Consider the following 17,022-nt stretch of genomic DNA (forward strand, 5'->3'; position numbering starts at 1 on the left):
TGTTCATGACTTTAATGTTCACCAGTCCCTCGCTTCGACTCTTCCTTTGTTCCATTTGTGTTTTGCTGGAAGGTTGATTGGCAGGATGTACACACACTCGTTATTAGATAGCAATATGAATTTTCCTCTGGTCGCGATTTTGATGACGTTGACATCGAACGTGAAAGATCCCAAGCACACTAGTGCATCTGTAATAGCATCGGATAGTACACATAAATAGCAATGTCTGTCATTCACTCTCCTCAACCAAGCAAATTGCAGCTTTATGGGAAATCGAAATCGTGAAGCAAAGAGTTACAGCCTTTATTGTTTGAATGTAGTACTAGCTGGAGCCCAACAATTTCCGAAGAATTCAACTGCAAAAGCTCATCGACAGCATATGTCCCATACTCAAGCCGACCACATTGCTAAAGCAACATATTCTCCCCATCACTCTCACCACCTGACAACAGAAACTCATCTTCCTCTTCACCATCCCATCCGTCACCAAACAACATCTCATCCGTCTCCCTCTCAATCGCCAACCTCTCACGCTCAGATTCATCTAGAAGATCAAGCTCATCTTCATCGTCGCCATATAGCAAGTCATCGAAATCATCGTCTGATGTGAAGTGCGCTAGGATTTCGTCCCAATTGCTGGAGCCTGGGTTCTCATCCTCAAGCAAGTCGGGGCTTGAGTCCGAATCTTGAGATTTGGAGGAGACATCTGTGGCGGGTTTGGGTTCTTTCCATAGTTTTCGAGTAGCGGGAGGATGGTATAGGGTTCTTTGCATCATGCTGAACAGGCTTGTTTGAATGACGCGGGACAAGCTATCGGATCCGTCGACGTTGTCGCTGGGGTCTTCCCCTACTAATGGCGAGATGGGTATTGAGGCAATTTGTTCCAACTTCTTCTTTAAGCTCGGTGATTGGACATTCTTCGGTAAGGTCACAGAAAGTGCGATGGTAATGGTTGGAAGAAAACGAGAATGGTGAGCCATTAGCTAGCGTATGTCAGCATTGTCAATTGCAGTACAGTACCGGCATACCTCTCGGTACCCAGGATTGAACATGGTAGGTACGAGCTGAGATAAGGATGTTTCTGGGACGGGTTTCTCGATTTTGACTTTGAGTGGTAGTTGGATCTTGGGATAGTATCCTCCGATGAAGGTTTGCAAGGCTCCATTAATCAACTCGCAAGCTACGGTAAGGTCTAAGGGCTCGGATGAAGGGTGTTGAGAAGAGATCTCCGAAATGGAAGAGGCGGCAGTTGAGAATATGGATGCTTTGGAGATGGATTCAGTATCTTCGCTGCATTGAGACCAGAGACCGGGAATGTCTTCTTCGAGGGATTCGACCTGTGAATGGACTGCTGAGAATAGCATTTCTTCCTCGTCCTGAACGAGCGATGCACCAGAAAGCTTGTGTCTGGATTTTGCCATCCAATTACTAATCTGGCCTGGGAGTGCGGTCAGTAAATGTGAGAGCGGATTTGGAATCTGTAGTCACTTTTCTTGAGACCCGTCTGTTTCATCAAATCCTGCTTTTCTATGTTTGTCGGGTAAGGATGAAGAAGATGAGACCTGAACCATGCTTCCAAGATACCCACGACTTCTTTGGGATACCGTCTGTACATCGATAACTTCTCACTAGAAGTGGACCGCGAGAGAACCTTATTATGGTTGGTTTCCATTGCCAATTTTGAGGGTACAACCTTCGTTCCACTACCATCAAGCCGAGGAAGAATGGGTTGAAATTGCCCGAAGTTAGCCGCAACGACCAGAGGAAGGCTGCTAATCCTCCTCACAGTGTTCTCAAGTTGTAGTAGATGGTCGGTCTTTAGCTTGCGGTCCTGGTCAAGTAGCTCGGCGTCTTGTTGAAGTTGCTTGGCCGGATTCTGTGGCTTTGCTGGTACGTCGATTGTGAAAAAATTCAACAGGAGTCGTATCGTTTCCATCTCTGCCTTGAGTATCTCGTCTGGAGGACTGACATCCGTTTTGTCCAATAGAAAACCCTTGAGTCCTGCTTTCATCGCTTGTGGATGGCCATGCTTGAGGGTAATCGACACATCGGGTCCGAACGATCGGGAGAAGGGTATCGTGGGGATATCGAGACCTGGTAAGAGAGAGAGCTGATTCCATATCTGCGAGAATTAGCAAATCATTGATACTAGCAGAAATAGACATCACCTTGGCATCTTGAACCCGTTGTCCAAGACCCTTCCGAAAAGCTGCCCGCACCGTTTCATCCAGTGGCTTACCATCTAATAGAATTGTAATATCCAGAGAACAACCTCTACCTCGTGATGTCCATATGTGTCCAGATATCAATGCTTTGAGAATATCAGCATCGCGGAGGCTGGGAAGAGATTGTGGTAGCTGGAACGATACAGCGCAACTGGCTGACAGCTGTATCCTCTCTGCGGAGTTGGTCAAAGTGACCTGCCCCAGTTCTAGCCCATTCGAGGACATAATACTTGGTACTTTTGCGCTCTCCGAATAATTGCCTTCACAGAGTTCGTAGCCAAATATCGGAGGACTTTGACGGAGGAAGAACGTGGTAAGAGTGGAAGAAGATATTTAGAAAAGGAGAAAATAGAACTGTTTGGAAATGTCAATTGGAGTGTGTTAGTATGTTATAGCATATCTTCGAGTCGTGGCAGACCCTGGATCGTGATCATTGCGATTGATGGAGTTGATGTTTGTTTGCTGAGCACTTGTCGAGATTCGTCCGAACTCGGGATTTCAATGTTCCACCCAAAGTTCTGCCATCCGCGACCGCCCTTAAATTGAAGAAGAACGCTCATCCTCCGCTATCCAGAAACTCCCCACTGCCCCGAATCCATCTTTGGTCAAGCCCAGAAGCCCGCCGGGAAACCATGACGCTGCACCTCTGCCGATAACCCGAACACCACGATTCTTGGCTGGAAAATTGATACGAGTAACCTACGAGACACACGCACACCCACGAGACCAGCAAAGCCCAGAACCTGCATATCAAGCTCCTCCACCACGCCCACCATGGCGCTCAGCAATGTCGGATCAATTGTCCTCAATCTTCTCATCTTCATCACTACCCTCGTCAACTTCAGCTACGCCCTCACCTCCATGGAACCTTTGGTTCTTATCGCCCTCTACGCTATCTCGAAGATCTTCGTCACTCCGCCTGAGACGGGTATCTTCGCAAAATGCCAGCACAAGGACCTCTACCCCGACGGATGACAAGAATAGTTCCCGAAAATGGCTACGAATCACCTCAATCCCCGGAGAGCAGCGGATTCTTCTTTGGAAATGGCATAATCATAGATGGGGAGCGGAGAAGAAGGAACCCGTTCGGTGATAGCAACGAAGATACTGCAGCGGATGACACTGTTGAAGAACAGGATACAGCGGCAGAATGCCAGCAGATGGAACAGCAGAATGAAGACGCTCCTGCGCAGAGGATTGTCGGGTTCCGTGACCGTGTTGGATCCTTCACATGGACATGGTTTACGATGACAATGGCTACAGGAGGCATTGCTAATGTTTTGCATTCAAGTAATGGACTTGCTTCTACCTACAAGTTCTCCTCTGACGATGTGCAGTTCCATACCGCTCTGACTGGCTCAAGATCCTCGGCGTGATCGTGTTTCTGTTTAACCTGGTCTTGTTTATTCTGAATTGCTCATTAATCACATTGAGGTTCAGATGGAATCCCGGGTCGTTCACAGGATCTTTCAAGAGTCCTTCGGAGTCCCTGTTCATTCCTGCCTGTGTAAAGCCTCCATTCCCAGTATCTATACCATGTAACATCTACTAATGCATTTACAGGTTGTCTCGTACGCAAAATCAGTGTGCTACAAACCTTCGAAGACTGACTTGTGGACAGAGTTGGGACGATCCTCATTAATATGAGCCAATACGGCATTGCAGAAACAGGAGAATGGTTCCAGACGGTCATGCAAATCTGCTTCTGGGCATATGCTGTATTGAGTTTCGTCGCAAGTTCTGGGCTCTACCTTATCATTTGGTCTACACAGCATGTCTACCTACCATTGACCCAATCTGATGCTAATCCTTATCAGAACTTTTCCAATTCACACAATGACGCCTATCTGGATCTTCCCAGCATATCCTCTCCTTCTTATGGGACCTTTTGCAGCAAACTTAATCGATGCCCTGCCCAATTCCGCCGCTGCGACTCGAATCAATTCTGTTGCCATAACTTTCGGAGCTCTTTGCATACAAGGAACGGGGTTTCTGGTCAGTTTGATGATTTACAGTGCTTTTATCTATCGTCTCATGACCCAAAAGCTACCACGAGAGACCACAAGACCAGGCATGGTAAGAACTACCTTGCTACATCCCTGTCCCCAATCACTGATGCTTTTTAGTTCGTTTCTGTTGGACCCAGCGGCTTTACAGTGGCAGGTATCGTCCATCTAGGGAATACTGTCATTCCTAAAGTCATGCCAAATGGATTTGAGGGCAATGGTGATGCGGCATTTATCATCAAATTGCTGTCAGATCTAGCAGGACTTTGGATGTGGGGGCTATGTCTTTGGTTCTTTCTTGTCAGCATTGGAGCGCATTGGCAAGTAATGCAGCCGCGGCATCCAGAGCATCACATACGATTCGATATGACTTGGTATGTCAGCTCACGAAGAATGGAATTTAAAAGCTAAATCTACTCAGGTTTTCCTTCGTCTTCCCGAACACCGCCTTGGTGACAGCAACACAGGCTCTAGGAAAGTCCCTCGATTCCAATGGCCTAAAGATATTCGGCACTGTCATGGCTGTTATCCTAGTCGGGGTCTGGCTATTCGTATTCGGCATGATGATAAGGGCATTCTATCTCCGTCGACTGTTGTGGCCAGGAGAGATTGATGGAGCGGAAGCTTCACGACGAAGATGGATCGGGAAGGTTGAAGAAGCTGCTGCGAATGGGGCTAGCAGATTGCGGCATAGCAATGATACTAATCCATAATGCAGCATGAATAAAGTGATCGTTGATTTCTCGAATATCGGCCCTCTGCGTGATTATTCTCCTTGTCGCAAGTGCGATTATATCGGATTATCGATGGTTTATAATCATCTGCGGACAATTGTCGGAGATCTCAACCATCAGCCGTTCTTTTCGAACTATCAAATCCCGAAAAGTCGATTTATCTGCGTGTCATTCTGATGTGTAGAAGCAAGTGTTGGTGTAATTAAGCTTATCGCTCCTGTGGTGAAATGTTGCACAGCATGCGGCTCAAAACCCAGGTGACCAACCAATACAGTAGTGCTGTGTGACCTATTAGCCTGCCAATGATGTTTAGGCTGGTTCGGTCTCCTCCTGTCACACGAATAGACTGGCATTAGGGTGCTTCAGCTTTGAGACCCTCTAGCAGACATTGTATCATCTAGCGCCGTTTGCTCGAAAGTCTCCCAATCACAAGCCACCTGGCTTATCTATGCATTGCGACACTGAGATAATTTCTGGAACGCGAGAAATAGTGCACTTTCTGACTGAATGCGGTCGATAGGAATTTTTTCCCTGCTATTGTTGAGTTCAAGTACTTTTCTGGTACGCTAATCGCGGCTCTTACACAACGCACAAATTTTTGGAAATTCGAGCATCTGCCCTCTGTACAGGTAACCAGATCTGGAGATATGTTTACGGATATGATTGTTTCACACTTCGAATCTTGGAAGTTCACACAGAAGAATTTGTCGTGATAATCAAAATCCGAACATTGTGGACGAAGTCGTTTCGTCGCATGTATTATCTTCCTATAAATCTACGTCAAGTTGCTTCATTTTCATGCTAGACTTAATTCATGTTATAATACATCACGAATACATCACGGGAACGCTATCAAACATGCCCGCCCACCACCTCAATACCATTCTGTCAACGATGACCCTATCGTTGCAACTGCACATTTTTGACGTCAACAAACTCGAGGTTTAAGGAGGAGAGTAAGACCAGATATTCATCCCTCAGCTTCCAACCTTTACAACACTCTCGTTCATCGTCTTCAAAGCACCTAAAAATGAAGGTTTCATTCGTTACTGTCCTTGCCTTCGCGGCTTTGGGCAATACTCTTCCTCCTCCTGACGATACGGCTACTGCCCTCACTTCTTCCGATTCTGCGACGAGTGGACAGACACCTGACCAGTTTGCAACTCCCGACATCACTTGCTCCCGAGAATGATTACCCGGAAACCTCATCTCCAGAACTTACGATCCCTGATCCAACAGGCGATGAAGCAACGGACACCGACCTCGCTACCCCGGATCTCCCTCCCTCAGAGGCGATACCCTTCAGATCTCCCCTCCGCCTCCACGGACTCCACAGCCGCACCATCTCTGGCTCCCATATCGATAGTACTCAACCTCATAAACTCGCAACCCACAAACTCAACCCAGACCTCCAACACCGCAGAACCCCCCAACACCGCCATGTGCCGCTACAGCGACGTCGGCGGCGTCTTCACCGGCTGGCGCGTCTACACCACGGGCAACTGGACCGGCGACCACGGCAAGGAGCTCCACTCGAAACTGAAAAAGCGGTGCGGCGGCATCGTGCAGTGGCAGTTCCGGTACGAGAACAAGACTCTGAATCAGTGGAATAATGATTTTTGGGGGAGTGGGGACGGATTGGCGGATTTCAAGACGTGGAAATTTCATACCAAGTGGTGTGTCGAGAGGGCGGTTAGGGATGCGACGAAGAATGCGCCGGGGGGGTTATCGGGTGGGGAGAAGGCGATTGAGTGTAAGCATCTGGTTTATATTGATACGGAGGATACGCGGATGTGAGGGGGCTTTGGGTACTAGGGAGGGCATTTGTTCTGTGTACTGGCCTGGTTAGTAGAAAGCCGTTGGGTGCCGCTACCGAGCTTTGGAATTTCAGGGATTTCAGTGTGTTGAACTTGTACTAGGAGCGGGTAGACTAGAGGTACCACATAATAGTCCTATGGCTGTAATATATGATCTCTATCCATATCTTTATTCCTTTCTCTTCTTCCACTTCCTTTCAGCACATACAAAACACACTCAACAAAGATTGCACACAGAACGCTTCAAGCAAATCATCGCACCTTTTTCCAGCACCTGTTCCAACTCCAAAATGAAGCTCACAACCCTCATCGTGGCCGCTCTTTCTGCTAGTCTGGCTTTAGCTCGTCCCTACGACAATCGACTTGCAGACAAACCCTCGTCTCTCAATGGAAACACTCCGTCCAACGACCTTGTTGAAATCAAACACGGCAACGAGAATAACACAGCTCTCTGCGCCTTCGAAACGTTTGCTTTTCGTCCGGGCTCCGATCCTATGCTCCAGTATCATCAGTGGTATATATGGGCCAACGGCCCTTGGGTCCGACGTGAGCACGCCCTCTCTCGGCTTTCTCCCACTTCCATCCTTTGTCTTAGATTAGCATACTGACACTGCAGGATCTTCTAGCCACAGAAAGATACGACGACGCTGGACACGCACTGAAATATGGTACAGCCTTCAAAGAAAAGCTCCATGCCAAATGCGGTTGGGTAGATGATTTCCAGTTCCAGTACGGAAACTCTACTATACAAGAGTGGAATAATTCAAAGTATTCCAATGGCGAGGCGCTGATATCATTTATAACCCTGGTTCCTACGTGGCATCATTGCGTCAACGGGGGTATTGCGGAGTTTACCAGAGACCATGGTGGACTTGCCAATAACGGAAGAGCAAAGGGCGGGAATTGTCACTGTGAGTTTTATCCTGATGCTGTGTTGAGAACAAAATCTTCAGAGAGGGGTATTGAGACAAGAACGTAAACGACTATGACTCGTTCGTCGCTCTGAAAATAGTTCCAGCTCCCAGAATGCTCTTATAACTTTACAGTGCTGATCGGTTGGTAGATATCACGGAGGGATATAGAGACCTTCAGCAAATCAAAGACAGGGCTTGGGAATGGGACCTCCTCGATCATTGACCGGGGTATGAGACGGAGAATTCCAAACAACTCTTGGATCTGAAGAATTTTGATTGGCAGTAATGAATCATTTCAGGAAGGCTGAGAAAACTGCTCTGAAGAGGCCAACAAGCAAGTGTCTGCGAAGATCTTGAAACGCTTGGTTCAGGATGGAAGTATTTATGCCTGGGATCAGATTCTCCGCTTTGCATGTATATATTGTTAGCATTTGATTCGCTGTCACTACTTGACTGCCTGCCTGATTTTTTCAAATGGATTTTTACCAGTGCCTGTTTTCGTGGAAGATTTTGGAAAGGGCTCAATCGCTGTATGCGCTGAGTGCGCGGAGTGCGCTGGACGCGCTGCATGAACCAGACAAGCAGAATGAACACGAACAAGATCTCGAAGTACAATCTCCAGCGACCTTGATAACAAAAAGCTTCAACGTTCTCGACGATCCATGTATCTTGCTTGCGGCAGCTTGCCACGTGAGTAGATATGCCTCACTCTCGAGGTCCATTTGACCTCTAATCTCCTTCGGCAGCTGATCTTCCTTCCACGAACTACTTGGCCTCCGAGCTTCGTCGTTCGCTCGGAATTCCTATGCCATTCGAATCTCGTCTTCTCATAGCGAGCTTGGCACTGGTCAAAGTCGTCGCAAATTATGACAAAAGCGAGAGCAAGAAAACATAGACGTCTCTCCAATTTTCGAAATTGGAAAGCTAAGAACGTCTCATGCGCGCGAGGAGAAGCACACAATATCGCAAGGGGTAGCATCAACGGAATCGCTTTTGGAGGCATTTGTCTATCGCGCCACGAAGAGGATTGAACGACCGATATGATAAATAGGCAATGCTGCATCTATGATCTAGGCTCAACTTTAAGCACAAGTCTAGAGGTGTATCAAACGTCTATGAAGCAACGCAGCACAAATCTAATCCCCTCTATTTCCCAATCTCCTGACTCCGTTTCGAACTCGCAATGACCGCCTTACTAAAAGCATATCTCGCTCTATCCTCCTCCAGACTTAACAATCCATCAATAGTCGTCCCTTTCGGACTACTAAACTTCTCCCTCAACACCGCCGGATGCTCTCCGTTCTCCAACAGCGTCGCCAAACTGAACAGAGCCTGCGTCAAGATCTTCTTCGCATCCGCTCTCTTGAGTCCTTGACTCACTGCGCCGTCCAACATGCCGTCGAACGCCACGGAGAGCAGGGCACCGGATGCGCCGGCCATGACTCCGCCGATATCGAACAGTTCTGGGGCTACTGATTGGATTTTGCCGCATTGCAGGAAGATCCAGTCTGTTAGTTCGTTGTAGGAGGGAGGCATGTCTTCGGTGGTTTCGATGACAGTCATGCCTGCGCCGAACTCGACTGCTATATTCATCATTGCTCGCTTGATGTGAAGCGCGCCTGCCTTGTTGGTGATAGTACCCTTCCCAAAAGGTTGGCACAGACGGATCGCATCCTCCAGCTTTTGAACCGGAGAGCCTACCAAGACACTGATTACGAGTTTGCCTAGCAAAGCTTCATAAACACCCTCATTTCGGAGGACTTTGTCAACCATGTAAGGTTTGAATGCCAATAGAACGAGATCAGCCTCTTTCATCGCCGTGACATTGTCTCCCCGAATAACTTCGATTCGGTCTTGGAAGCGTGATCGGAGAGCCGCAGCCGATCCTTCGCTCTGGACCGTTGCGATGAAGCGAGATATTCTGGGCTCGTCTCCTTGCGCTTGGGAAGCGGCACAAGCATTAAGAACGCCTGACAAAATGGCTGAGGCCATGGTTCCTATTGTTCACGGGTTAAGGTTAGTTTTCATTCAGTGGAGGCGAAGCGGAGGGAACGAACCGCAGCCAATGATTGCCAGGGTTTGCCCCGTTCGTGGGGATTCCTCATTCGTGGCCATGGTACGAGGTGAGAAGGTTGGACGTGACTTTGAGTCAGGGTTGTGAGAGATGATGAGATGAACGAGTCGTTTGACGTGTAACAGTCACGATAATCAAGATTCCCGTTGCCTGGTTTGATTCTGCCTGGGATGATGGCAGCTGAGAAGTGAGTGTGAGTGTGAGTGTGAATGAGTGACAGGATTTCTCTTTTTCTTGGAAGGATGCAAACGACAGGGCGTGAGAATCAGCATCTTGATCTTGAGTCTAAACGAGAGTGGGATTGGATCCGATTGGGAAGGACGACCCTTTGGCGAGACCGTTTGCTGTACTGTACCGAGCAAGAGCGACCTCATGGCGTGAACAAGAACAAGAACAAGAACAAGATGGAAGTCAAAGTCAACAACAATCATGGAAGGCAGACAATCAAAACTTGATCTGTTGTCAACAATCCATATCACATGAACGAGAAAGAAGGAATGCATTCGAGACCACCAGGTTTTCTCTCGCGCGACCATGTCTAGCCTCGTGATATTGGGCCAAATATAGGTCGACAAGGCTGAGCTGATGCCAACAACGACATGCCACATCACGGGCCGCCAACCTCGATTCGACCTCTTCACGTTTCAGATTCCAACTTGGCTCAGCTATACCGCGCACAATTATATGCTTCTTTTCCCGTATGGTGTATGGCACCACGTTGTGACTCGACAACTTTGTTCTTCGACTGCATCACCATGCATGTCATCGCTCAAAAGTTCCCAACCTCACTCACAACTATCCAGCACAAACATACATCACCACCTGCAGTAGCCAAGTTGTCCACCAACGCAACTCACCTCAACTCACCACCGCACGTTTATCATCGTACGGCACCGCCCTAACTTAGATCTGCCGTTGATGATGATACCTGCAGGAACACGTCGATCATTAAGGCCTGGCCCTTTTCGGCGGACGATATCATCTCCAAAGATTAAGGGAGGTTCACGTCAAGGCCCAGAAACATCCTTCACCCAACCACGATTCCTCCCAAAAAAGCGCAGCCCCCCACCGAACAGCCAACTGAGATGACCATCTTATGCGCACAACCCTGTCCTTACAGTACCCAGTACTGTACTCATCACCCATCATCCATCGCTGGGCGCGCTGGCAGGATGATTGTTGTTCGGTGATCCGCTGTGGTGGTGGTGGGTTCTTGCTACCGCCTTCGCCTACGCGGGACTTTTTCCACTGCGACAATGCGAAACCGAACAATTTGGCTCAATTCGACCAATTAGGGTCATTTAGAGGATCCCGGCTTGCACCCCCCCTGGCACTACCAAGAGGGCCATGTCGATGTGATTATTTCCCAAAACAATGCCATGTCTATTCACGCAGTCGGTGAGATTGCGGGAATTCCTTCACCTGTGTATAAGTATTTCACGATGCCTTTCTTTTGGTCGGCCCAGAAAGTACTGGGTTTTTGATCCTCTGTCAAGTACTTTCACTCTAGTTTTTTCTTACTCGCGCAAGAAATAATTCAAGATGTTGTTCTCGATACCTCGTACACTTGCAGTACTTACTACATCTATTGCTATTTCAAATGCCTTACCTCAGCCTCAACCCAAAGCTACACCACTTCCTCACACCTCTCCAAATCCAAATTTCCATCAGCTCTCAGAACGAAATCTTCAATCTCGAGCAACACAAACTCAATATGTTACCTATGCAGTAGCGGGCATCAACCAGTTGATGACATGGTACAACGCTGCCACTGGCCTTTGGTCTGGTGATTGGTGGAACTCTGCCAACGTCATCACCATGCTTGCTGATTTCCAAGACTACTTTCCCTCGATGGCAACTGGAATCACAAATTCTGTGTTCCCAACCACGCTTGCCAAAGCTCCTTCTACCTATGCTGGGTTCTTGAATGGGTTCTATGATGATGAGTTATGGTGGGTGTTGGCATGGATCAAAGTCTATGATGTTACTCAGGATGAGACTTACCTTACCACCGCCGCTGCTATCTTTGAGGACGCAAAGAGTGCTTGGGGTACCTCACCATGTGGTGGCTTATGGTTCGTCTACTCCCAATCACATGATCTGACTCAACTAACATATTCAGGTGGGACAAAGCACACACAGGTGTAGGAGCTGTTGAGAACGAACTGTACCTGACCGCGGCCGCCAAGCTTGCCAATCGGCGTCCGTCAACACCCAGCCAAGGCTACTACTACAACGAAGCCATCAAAGCCTACACCTGGTTCATCAACAGCGGTCTCATCAACTCCGGCAACACCATCAACAACGGCCTCGTCCTCTCAACCTGTAAAAACGACGGGAACCTAGTTTTCTCCTACAACCAAGGAATCCTCCTCTCCGGTCTTGCGGAACTCACGTGGGCCTCAGGCGATGACTCCTACAACGAGCTCGCAAACACCATCGCTACCGCCGCCATTGCAGCTCTCACCGACGCAAACGGCATTCTCCACGAACCCTGTGAAGCGACAGGTTGTGATGCCGATGAAGAACAGTTCAAGGGTGTCTTTGGACGTAATATCCAGTTCCTGGTTAATAGGGCGACCGTCCTGCCAGCTGCTACGAAAACGCTATTTGTCAATTTCTTAGAGGTTAATGCTAATGCTATCTGGGCCGATGATGAGGTTGATAATCAGCTGGGGTTGGTGTGGAGTGGACCGGAGGGGACGGCTACGGTGCAAACGCAATCTAGTGCCTTGGATGCTATTGTTGGCGCTGCTTGTGTTTCTTGAGTGCGGGGCGGGTTTCTTTTCCGGCGATGTTTGTTTATTTATTTGTTTGATACCCGGTTACCATTAATTGGTAATGTCTTCTGTTTATTTGGTGTTTTGGATTAGAAAATGGAAGGGCCTGGATGGAGGGAGGAATTAGAGTTAGGCTTTGGTTTGGATAGAGGGTCGCATGTAGATAAATGATACCTGGTTATGTACTGTACCTAGTTGGTAGTGTTACACTGTTACGAATTTATAAAGTATAAACAAACATCGCTATTCCGTTTTCCACGTGATGTGTTTTGAGAAACGGAGGAGAGGCTCGGCATCCGGAATGTGTTTCGATTGCACTTTGTTTGGAGGGCGGCTATTATACATTACTTTATTGTGTTCTATGCCGAAAGTCTATCAAAGTTTAGTCTACCATCTACTTCTGGTCTTACCAAAGAGTCACTTCAACAACATCCAAGCCGCCGCCGCAGCAGCAGCTCCAATCAATCCTACACTAGCCCAAATACCAAACCCCATTCCAACACCACCTTTTCTATCGACAGTCACCTCCTCATAAACACCACTCCCCGGCACATACCCCTCAGCAACCCCCCTCAACGCCCCCTCCAACCACCCCGCCAACCCCCTCGCATCCCCATCCGGCGTAACACCCCTCACCCAATTAACACCAACCCTCATCTCGCGCCCCTTCACCGTAACCACCGACACACAATACGGATCCGCATACGTACACAACGCCGACGAAAACGTCGCGCTCTCAAACCTCGCCTTGCCCTCTTCTTTCTTTCCCCCATCCAAAACCCCAATATTCGTCACCTCGAAAGTATGCTCTCTCTTCTGGCCCAGCAATCCGAGAAAGAACCCCCTGATGTCGGACACGAAGACCAGTAAGCCCACCGCTTGATTCCGTTCGCTCTTCGTCCCCGCCTCGACGAACGCCTTGCACTGTCTAGCTGCCGTCCAAAGCGCTTTTTCGTCCTCTCCTTCTTTCCCTGGGGCAGAAGAAGTGAGGCAAGAAATATACCCAGCAGGCACCTCTACCTCGCACGAAAATGGCGGCGCGACCATAGATGTATAGCACCCCATATCAAGCGCGGAATGCTTCGTCCATTTCCGCACCGAGAACGGGATGTTGCCCATAAAGCGCTTGTGCCTAGACCGGTGGACCTGCGCGAGGCGTCGCGCGACTAGGACGGTGATTAAGCATGTAAGGGTAGTTTTCTGGTCTCTGCATTTGGAGAGCAGCTTCTGCACCGTGGGGTTCGGGAACGAGAATGTGAGGAGGTTGCTAACGGGCGGCGTGAGCGGTGCGGTGGAGGGGATGGGGGGCCCGGTGAAGGTTAGGGGCGAGGGAGGCGTGTAGATGTATGCTGCTACTATTTTCTTGATGGCGAACCAGGGCGAGATGGGGAGTTTGCAGCGCTGTTCGAGGGTGTCTACTAGTGGGAGTTTGGGGACGGAGATGGTGGGTTGAGGGGTGATTGAGGTGGGGTGAGAGAGCAGGGTGTTGAGGGCGGAGAGGAAGGTGAGGTGGAATGCTCCGGCTGAGAGGCCGTCTCCTATTGCGTGGTGGCAGTAGAATGCTAGTGTGAATGAGAATTCGTCTTGCTTTTCGGATTTGGATTTGGCAGAAGAAGGAACAGCGACGATTATTCGCCATACTGGTAGTTCATCGACTCGATCCAGACGAGTTCGGTGGCCAGTGGTGATCCAATCGTCATGTGACTCGTCATCTGTTTCGATGATCTTGACGATTTCATCGAGGTTGATGGAGGCAAGTCGTTTCCATTTCGGTTCTCGAGTGCCTTCGTCCTGGATCGTGACCCCCAGGATGGGTTGACTTTGCAGGGCCAAAGCCAGAGCTGATTGAAGAATTGGGAGGAGGGAGTAAGTGGTGATGGCTGAGTGAGGTATGGTGTAGGTTGCGGATACTTGGATATTGTTGTAGAAATTGAGAGAGTTGCGGATTATGTTGAACCGCTCCATGTTGCCTATACTTTGTTAATTGTGTTTGTGAAGCTTATGGACGAGGGTACCTGTCGGCCTCAGCGGCATGTCTTCTGAGGTTGCTGTCTCCATGATTCTGACGGCAAGTAACTGCATGTCCCAAGAATTCAAACAGAAACTAGAGAAGTATATACAATGATAAATGGAAATGCTAACTCATCATTCTGCTGAAAACACCCGCCTGGTCATCACGGGATTGCAATTCATCCGAGCTGGCCGTTATCTTCAGCATCAAACCCCTTTTACTTCGCCGCATTCTATTTCCCGGCCGGCCGGACTTGTCCTTGTGAGAACACGCATGCTGTGAGCCCTTGAAACGCGTAGAGGAAGAAGGCAGTCAAGGGTGAAGGAAACGAAATTGCAAAGGGAAAATTCCTTGGCATATCCACTTTCGGATGAAGCGGGCACTAGCCACACCAACCGGTTCATCTCATCTTTCAAGCAGCTTTCCAACCTTCTCTTCTCTTTATCATGAAGATATACTTCTTTGTGCAACCTCCCGAAGCACAACATCAATACCGATATCGCATTCGGTCCCCAAGGCCATTCAACGGTTCGGCCCGATCGATCTCAACGCCCACATCGGCGAGCTTCGTTAATGAGGACCAATTGCTTTCAGGCTGATACTCTCCAGCATCTCGTCTCCAAACCTGTCCCACATGCAGGACATAAAATTGAAATACAGCATGCACACCTACTCGTCACCTACCGCTTCAGGAGTCTCTGATCCGTGCCATCCACGTGGGAAACTCCCGTCATCGCATCCATTTGCACGAATACAGTACCGGAAGCAACCCGTCCTCGCGCTCGGACGGCGCAGCCATATCGAAAATACGGTTTAGAATCCCCCAATACATTTAAAAAATACACTCAATTAATATATCCAACATTCGCAATCTCCTCTCATTTGTCCCAGCGCCATGTTTCCGTGAAGTCTGACCCAGCAAAACTCAAATCCATTTGCTGAGTCGGTTCTGACAAAGAAGTCTCGTCTCCAGTCTTTTCTCTTCTCTGCTCTTCCTCCCCGAAGCGCGTGTTCGCAATTGGACTTCGGTCTCGCTTCTTTCGGGCAAGGCGCCCTTTCTGTACGTCGTGGTGGTGGTCTGAGTTTGTTCACGATGGACCGCTCAGCAGGGTCTGTATGCGGGGAACGCGCTTTTGACATGGGGCCCCGCATCTGGCGTTCCTTCGACGGTCAACACCCACGTTGGATTCCTGGGAGGGAGCAAGCTTATATATGTTGGGGTCCCGAGTGTGTTTTTTCTATTTTGCCTGTTGGTTTACTTGCTTGTTGCTATACGTCTACTTGTTGCTGTATCCTGTTGGATTTAGACGCCAAACGTCTCAACTTGAAGTCAAGATGGCTACCAATGGTGTTAGTCAACGCAAGGCTGTCAATGAGGATATTGCGGAGGATATGGGGCCCCACTTGCACACCTTGAAGTCTTCAGGCGCAATGACCATTTCTCCTGAGCTTTTTGAGAAGGTAATACAAGGAGTCTATATCTGCCAAGCGATACTTGGAGCTAATAGCCATGTAGCTATACCTCACGCCCAAGACTGCTCCCACAGGAGACTTCCGAAAGCGTTTCGCCAATCCCACGCCTCTGGGTCTCATGGGGTAAGACGCATCGCATTGCAACATACACCCAACTGACCTTCAACTTCCAGCTTCGTCATATCCGCTGTGACATTCGCAGCCATCGAGATGGGCTGGGGCGGAGCCACAACCTTGGACGGCGTAGCGTTCGTCCCTCTCCCCTCCCCCTCAACCAACAACCCACTAACCATCCCAGCGGAATATTCTTCTTCACCGGCCCAGTCCTCCTCCTCCTCGCGCTCATCTTCGAATGGATAATGGGCAACTTCTTCTCCATGATGGTAATGGGCATGTTCGCCGTCTTCTGGCTCTCATTCGGCGTCCTCGAAACCCCGTCCTGGGGCATCGCAGCCTCGTATTCCGCGACCGGCGACGCTGCCCAGGGCGCCGCTTCCAAGGGGTATAATACTGCTATTGCGCTTTATCTGCTGGTGTGGGGATTCTGGCTGTTTACCACGTTTATCTTTACGTTGAAGACGAATACGGTTTTTGCGTCGATCTTTTTGTGTGCGTTTACTAGTAGCTTTATTTTCTCGGGCGCATATTGGAAGGTTAGTACTGGGGATTATAAGACTGCTATGAGGTTGCAGAAGGTTTGTTACCTACCGAGTCCGTGGATGGGATGGATGCTGACGTGATTAGGCTGGAGGAGCGGTCTTCTTTGTGCTGGCGGTTCTTGGGTACTATATCACTGTTGTGATGATGGCGGCTGAGATGCGGATGACGGTCAACCTACCAGTTGGAGACCTATCACATTTTTGGCCGAACCCTGATGCTGAGCTTGCGGATTTGGAAAAAGCCGAATGAGATGCTGTGGTGCGTGGAGAACTTTGAACTCGGACGAGATACAAGCTTTGCTGTAGTGCTAGTTTGGATAGGACTGTCG

At 49.0% G+C, this 17,022-nt stretch overlaps 9 protein-coding genes across 9 annotated transcripts; 5 read left to right on the forward strand and 4 right to left on the reverse strand.

Annotated features, from left to right (window-relative positions):
• Positions 1–296: 296 nt before the first annotated feature.
• LY89DRAFT_790442 (uncharacterized protein) lies at positions 297–2,687 on the reverse strand. The gene is made up of 4 exons (XM_018223369.1): positions 2,169–2,687; positions 1,489–2,122; positions 1,029–1,438; positions 297–983 (listed from the first exon to the last, which is right to left on the reverse strand). Exons 1-4 carry the CDS (start codon positions 2,448–2,450, stop codon positions 408–410), a joined length of 1,902 nt encoding a protein of 633 aa, XP_018060942.1. The 5' UTR covers positions 2,451–2,687; the 3' UTR covers positions 297–407.
• A 337-nt stretch (positions 2,688–3,024) lies between these two features.
• On the forward strand, positions 3,025–5,023 carry LY89DRAFT_406347 (uncharacterized protein). Its single transcript, XM_018207301.1, has 7 exons — positions 3,025–3,515; positions 3,563–3,732; positions 3,789–3,796; positions 3,847–3,996; positions 4,043–4,301; positions 4,352–4,605; positions 4,653–5,023. The coding sequence occupies exons 1-7, from the start codon at positions 3,167–3,169 to the stop codon at positions 4,942–4,944; spliced, it is 1,482 nt and encodes a 493-aa protein (XP_018060943.1). The 5' UTR covers positions 3,025–3,166; the 3' UTR covers positions 4,945–5,023.
• Positions 5,024–6,153: 1,130 nt separating this feature from the next.
• On the forward strand, positions 6,154–6,762 carry LY89DRAFT_743732 (uncharacterized protein; the record flags this gene model as incomplete). Its single annotated transcript, XM_018220972.1, has 1 exon — positions 6,154–6,762. One exon carries the CDS (start codon positions 6,154–6,156, stop codon positions 6,760–6,762), a length of 609 nt encoding a protein of 202 aa, XP_018060944.1.
• A 310-nt stretch (positions 6,763–7,072) lies between these two features.
• On the forward strand, positions 7,073–7,919 carry LY89DRAFT_743733 (uncharacterized protein; the record flags this gene model as incomplete). Its single annotated transcript, XM_018220973.1, has 3 exons — positions 7,073–7,321; positions 7,399–7,693; positions 7,846–7,919. 3 exons carry the CDS (start codon positions 7,073–7,075, stop codon positions 7,917–7,919), a joined length of 618 nt encoding a protein of 205 aa, XP_018060945.1.
• An 812-nt stretch (positions 7,920–8,731) lies between these two features.
• Positions 8,732–10,304, reverse strand: LY89DRAFT_632761 (pyrroline-5-carboxylate reductase). The gene is made up of 2 exons (XM_018211316.1): positions 9,754–10,304; positions 8,732–9,693 (listed from the first exon to the last, which is right to left on the reverse strand). The coding sequence occupies exons 1-2, from the start codon at positions 9,809–9,811 to the stop codon at positions 8,843–8,845; spliced, it is 909 nt and encodes a 302-aa protein (XP_018060946.1). The 5' UTR covers positions 9,812–10,304; the 3' UTR covers positions 8,732–8,842.
• LY89DRAFT_406400 (uncharacterized protein) lies at positions 9,704–10,533 on the reverse strand. Its single transcript, XM_018207302.1, has one exon. It carries the CDS (start codon positions 10,376–10,378, stop codon positions 9,905–9,907), a length of 474 nt encoding a protein of 157 aa, XP_018060947.1. The 5' UTR covers positions 10,379–10,533; the 3' UTR covers positions 9,704–9,904.
• A 779-nt stretch (positions 10,534–11,312) lies between these two features.
• Positions 11,313–12,538, forward strand: LY89DRAFT_603132 (Six-hairpin glycosidase; the record flags this gene model as incomplete). Its single annotated transcript, XM_018210288.1, has 2 exons — positions 11,313–11,845; positions 11,893–12,538. 2 exons carry the CDS (start codon positions 11,313–11,315, stop codon positions 12,536–12,538), a joined length of 1,179 nt encoding a protein of 392 aa, XP_018060948.1.
• A 429-nt stretch (positions 12,539–12,967) lies between these two features.
• On the reverse strand, positions 12,968–14,985 carry LY89DRAFT_661946 (uncharacterized protein; the record flags this gene model as incomplete). The annotated part of the gene is made up of 2 exons (XM_018212627.1): positions 14,566–14,985; positions 12,968–14,520 (listed from the first exon to the last, which is right to left on the reverse strand). The coding sequence occupies exons 1-2, from the start codon at positions 14,630–14,632 to the stop codon at positions 12,968–12,970; spliced, it is 1,620 nt and encodes a 539-aa protein (XP_018060949.1). The 5' UTR covers positions 14,633–14,985.
• A 911-nt stretch (positions 14,986–15,896) lies between these two features.
• LY89DRAFT_702907 (uncharacterized protein) lies at positions 15,897–16,943 on the forward strand (the record flags this gene model as incomplete). The annotated part of the gene is made up of 5 exons (XM_018217277.1): positions 15,897–16,022; positions 16,078–16,157; positions 16,208–16,282; positions 16,333–16,729; positions 16,779–16,943. The coding sequence occupies 5 exons, from the start codon at positions 15,897–15,899 to the stop codon at positions 16,941–16,943; spliced, it is 843 nt and encodes a 280-aa protein (XP_018060950.1).
• Between the last annotated feature and the right edge of the window lie 79 nt (positions 16,944–17,022).

Source organism: Mollisia scopiformis (assembly GCF_001500285.1).
Source record: "Mollisia scopiformis unplaced genomic scaffold LY89scaffold_42, whole genome shotgun sequence".
Classification (NCBI taxonomy): domain Eukaryota; kingdom Fungi; phylum Ascomycota; class Leotiomycetes; order Helotiales; family Mollisiaceae; genus Mollisia; species Mollisia scopiformis.

Excerpts from the sequence above, each read along its gene's own strand:
- LY89DRAFT_406400 (XM_018207302.1), bottom strand. The coding sequence starts at position 10,378 with ATGTGGCATGTCGTTGTTGGCATCAGCTCAGCCTTGTCGACCTATATT.
- LY89DRAFT_406347 (XM_018207301.1), top strand. The coding sequence starts at position 3,167 with ATGCCAGCACAAGGACCTCTACCCCGACGGATGACAAGAATAGTTCCC. Across the intron at positions 3,516-3,562 it reads TGCTAATGTTTTGCATTCAA|TTCCATACCGCTCTGACTGG; the intron begins GTAATGGACTTG and ends GACGATGTGCAG. Across the intron at positions 4,606-4,652 it reads ATACGATTCGATATGACTTG|GTTTTCCTTCGTCTTCCCGA; the intron begins GTATGTCAGCTC and ends AAATCTACTCAG.
- LY89DRAFT_632761 (XM_018211316.1), bottom strand. The coding sequence starts at position 9,811 with ATGGCCACGAATGAGGAATCCCCACGAACGGGGCAAACCCTGGCAATC. Across the intron at positions 9,694-9,753 it reads CCTGGCAATCATTGGCTGCG|GAACCATGGCCTCAGCCATT; the intron begins GTTCGTTCCCTC and ends CGTGAACAATAG.
- LY89DRAFT_790442 (XM_018223369.1), bottom strand. The coding sequence starts at position 2,450 with ATGTCCTCGAATGGGCTAGAACTGGGGCAGGTCACTTTGACCAACTCC. Across the intron at positions 1,439-1,488 it reads ACAGACGGGTCTCAAGAAAA|GCCAGATTAGTAATTGGATG; the intron begins GTGACTACAGAT and ends CCGCACTCCCAG. Across the intron at positions 984-1,028 it reads TCAATCCTGGGTACCGAGAG|CTAATGGCTCACCATTCTCG; the intron begins GTATGCCGGTAC and ends GACATACGCTAG.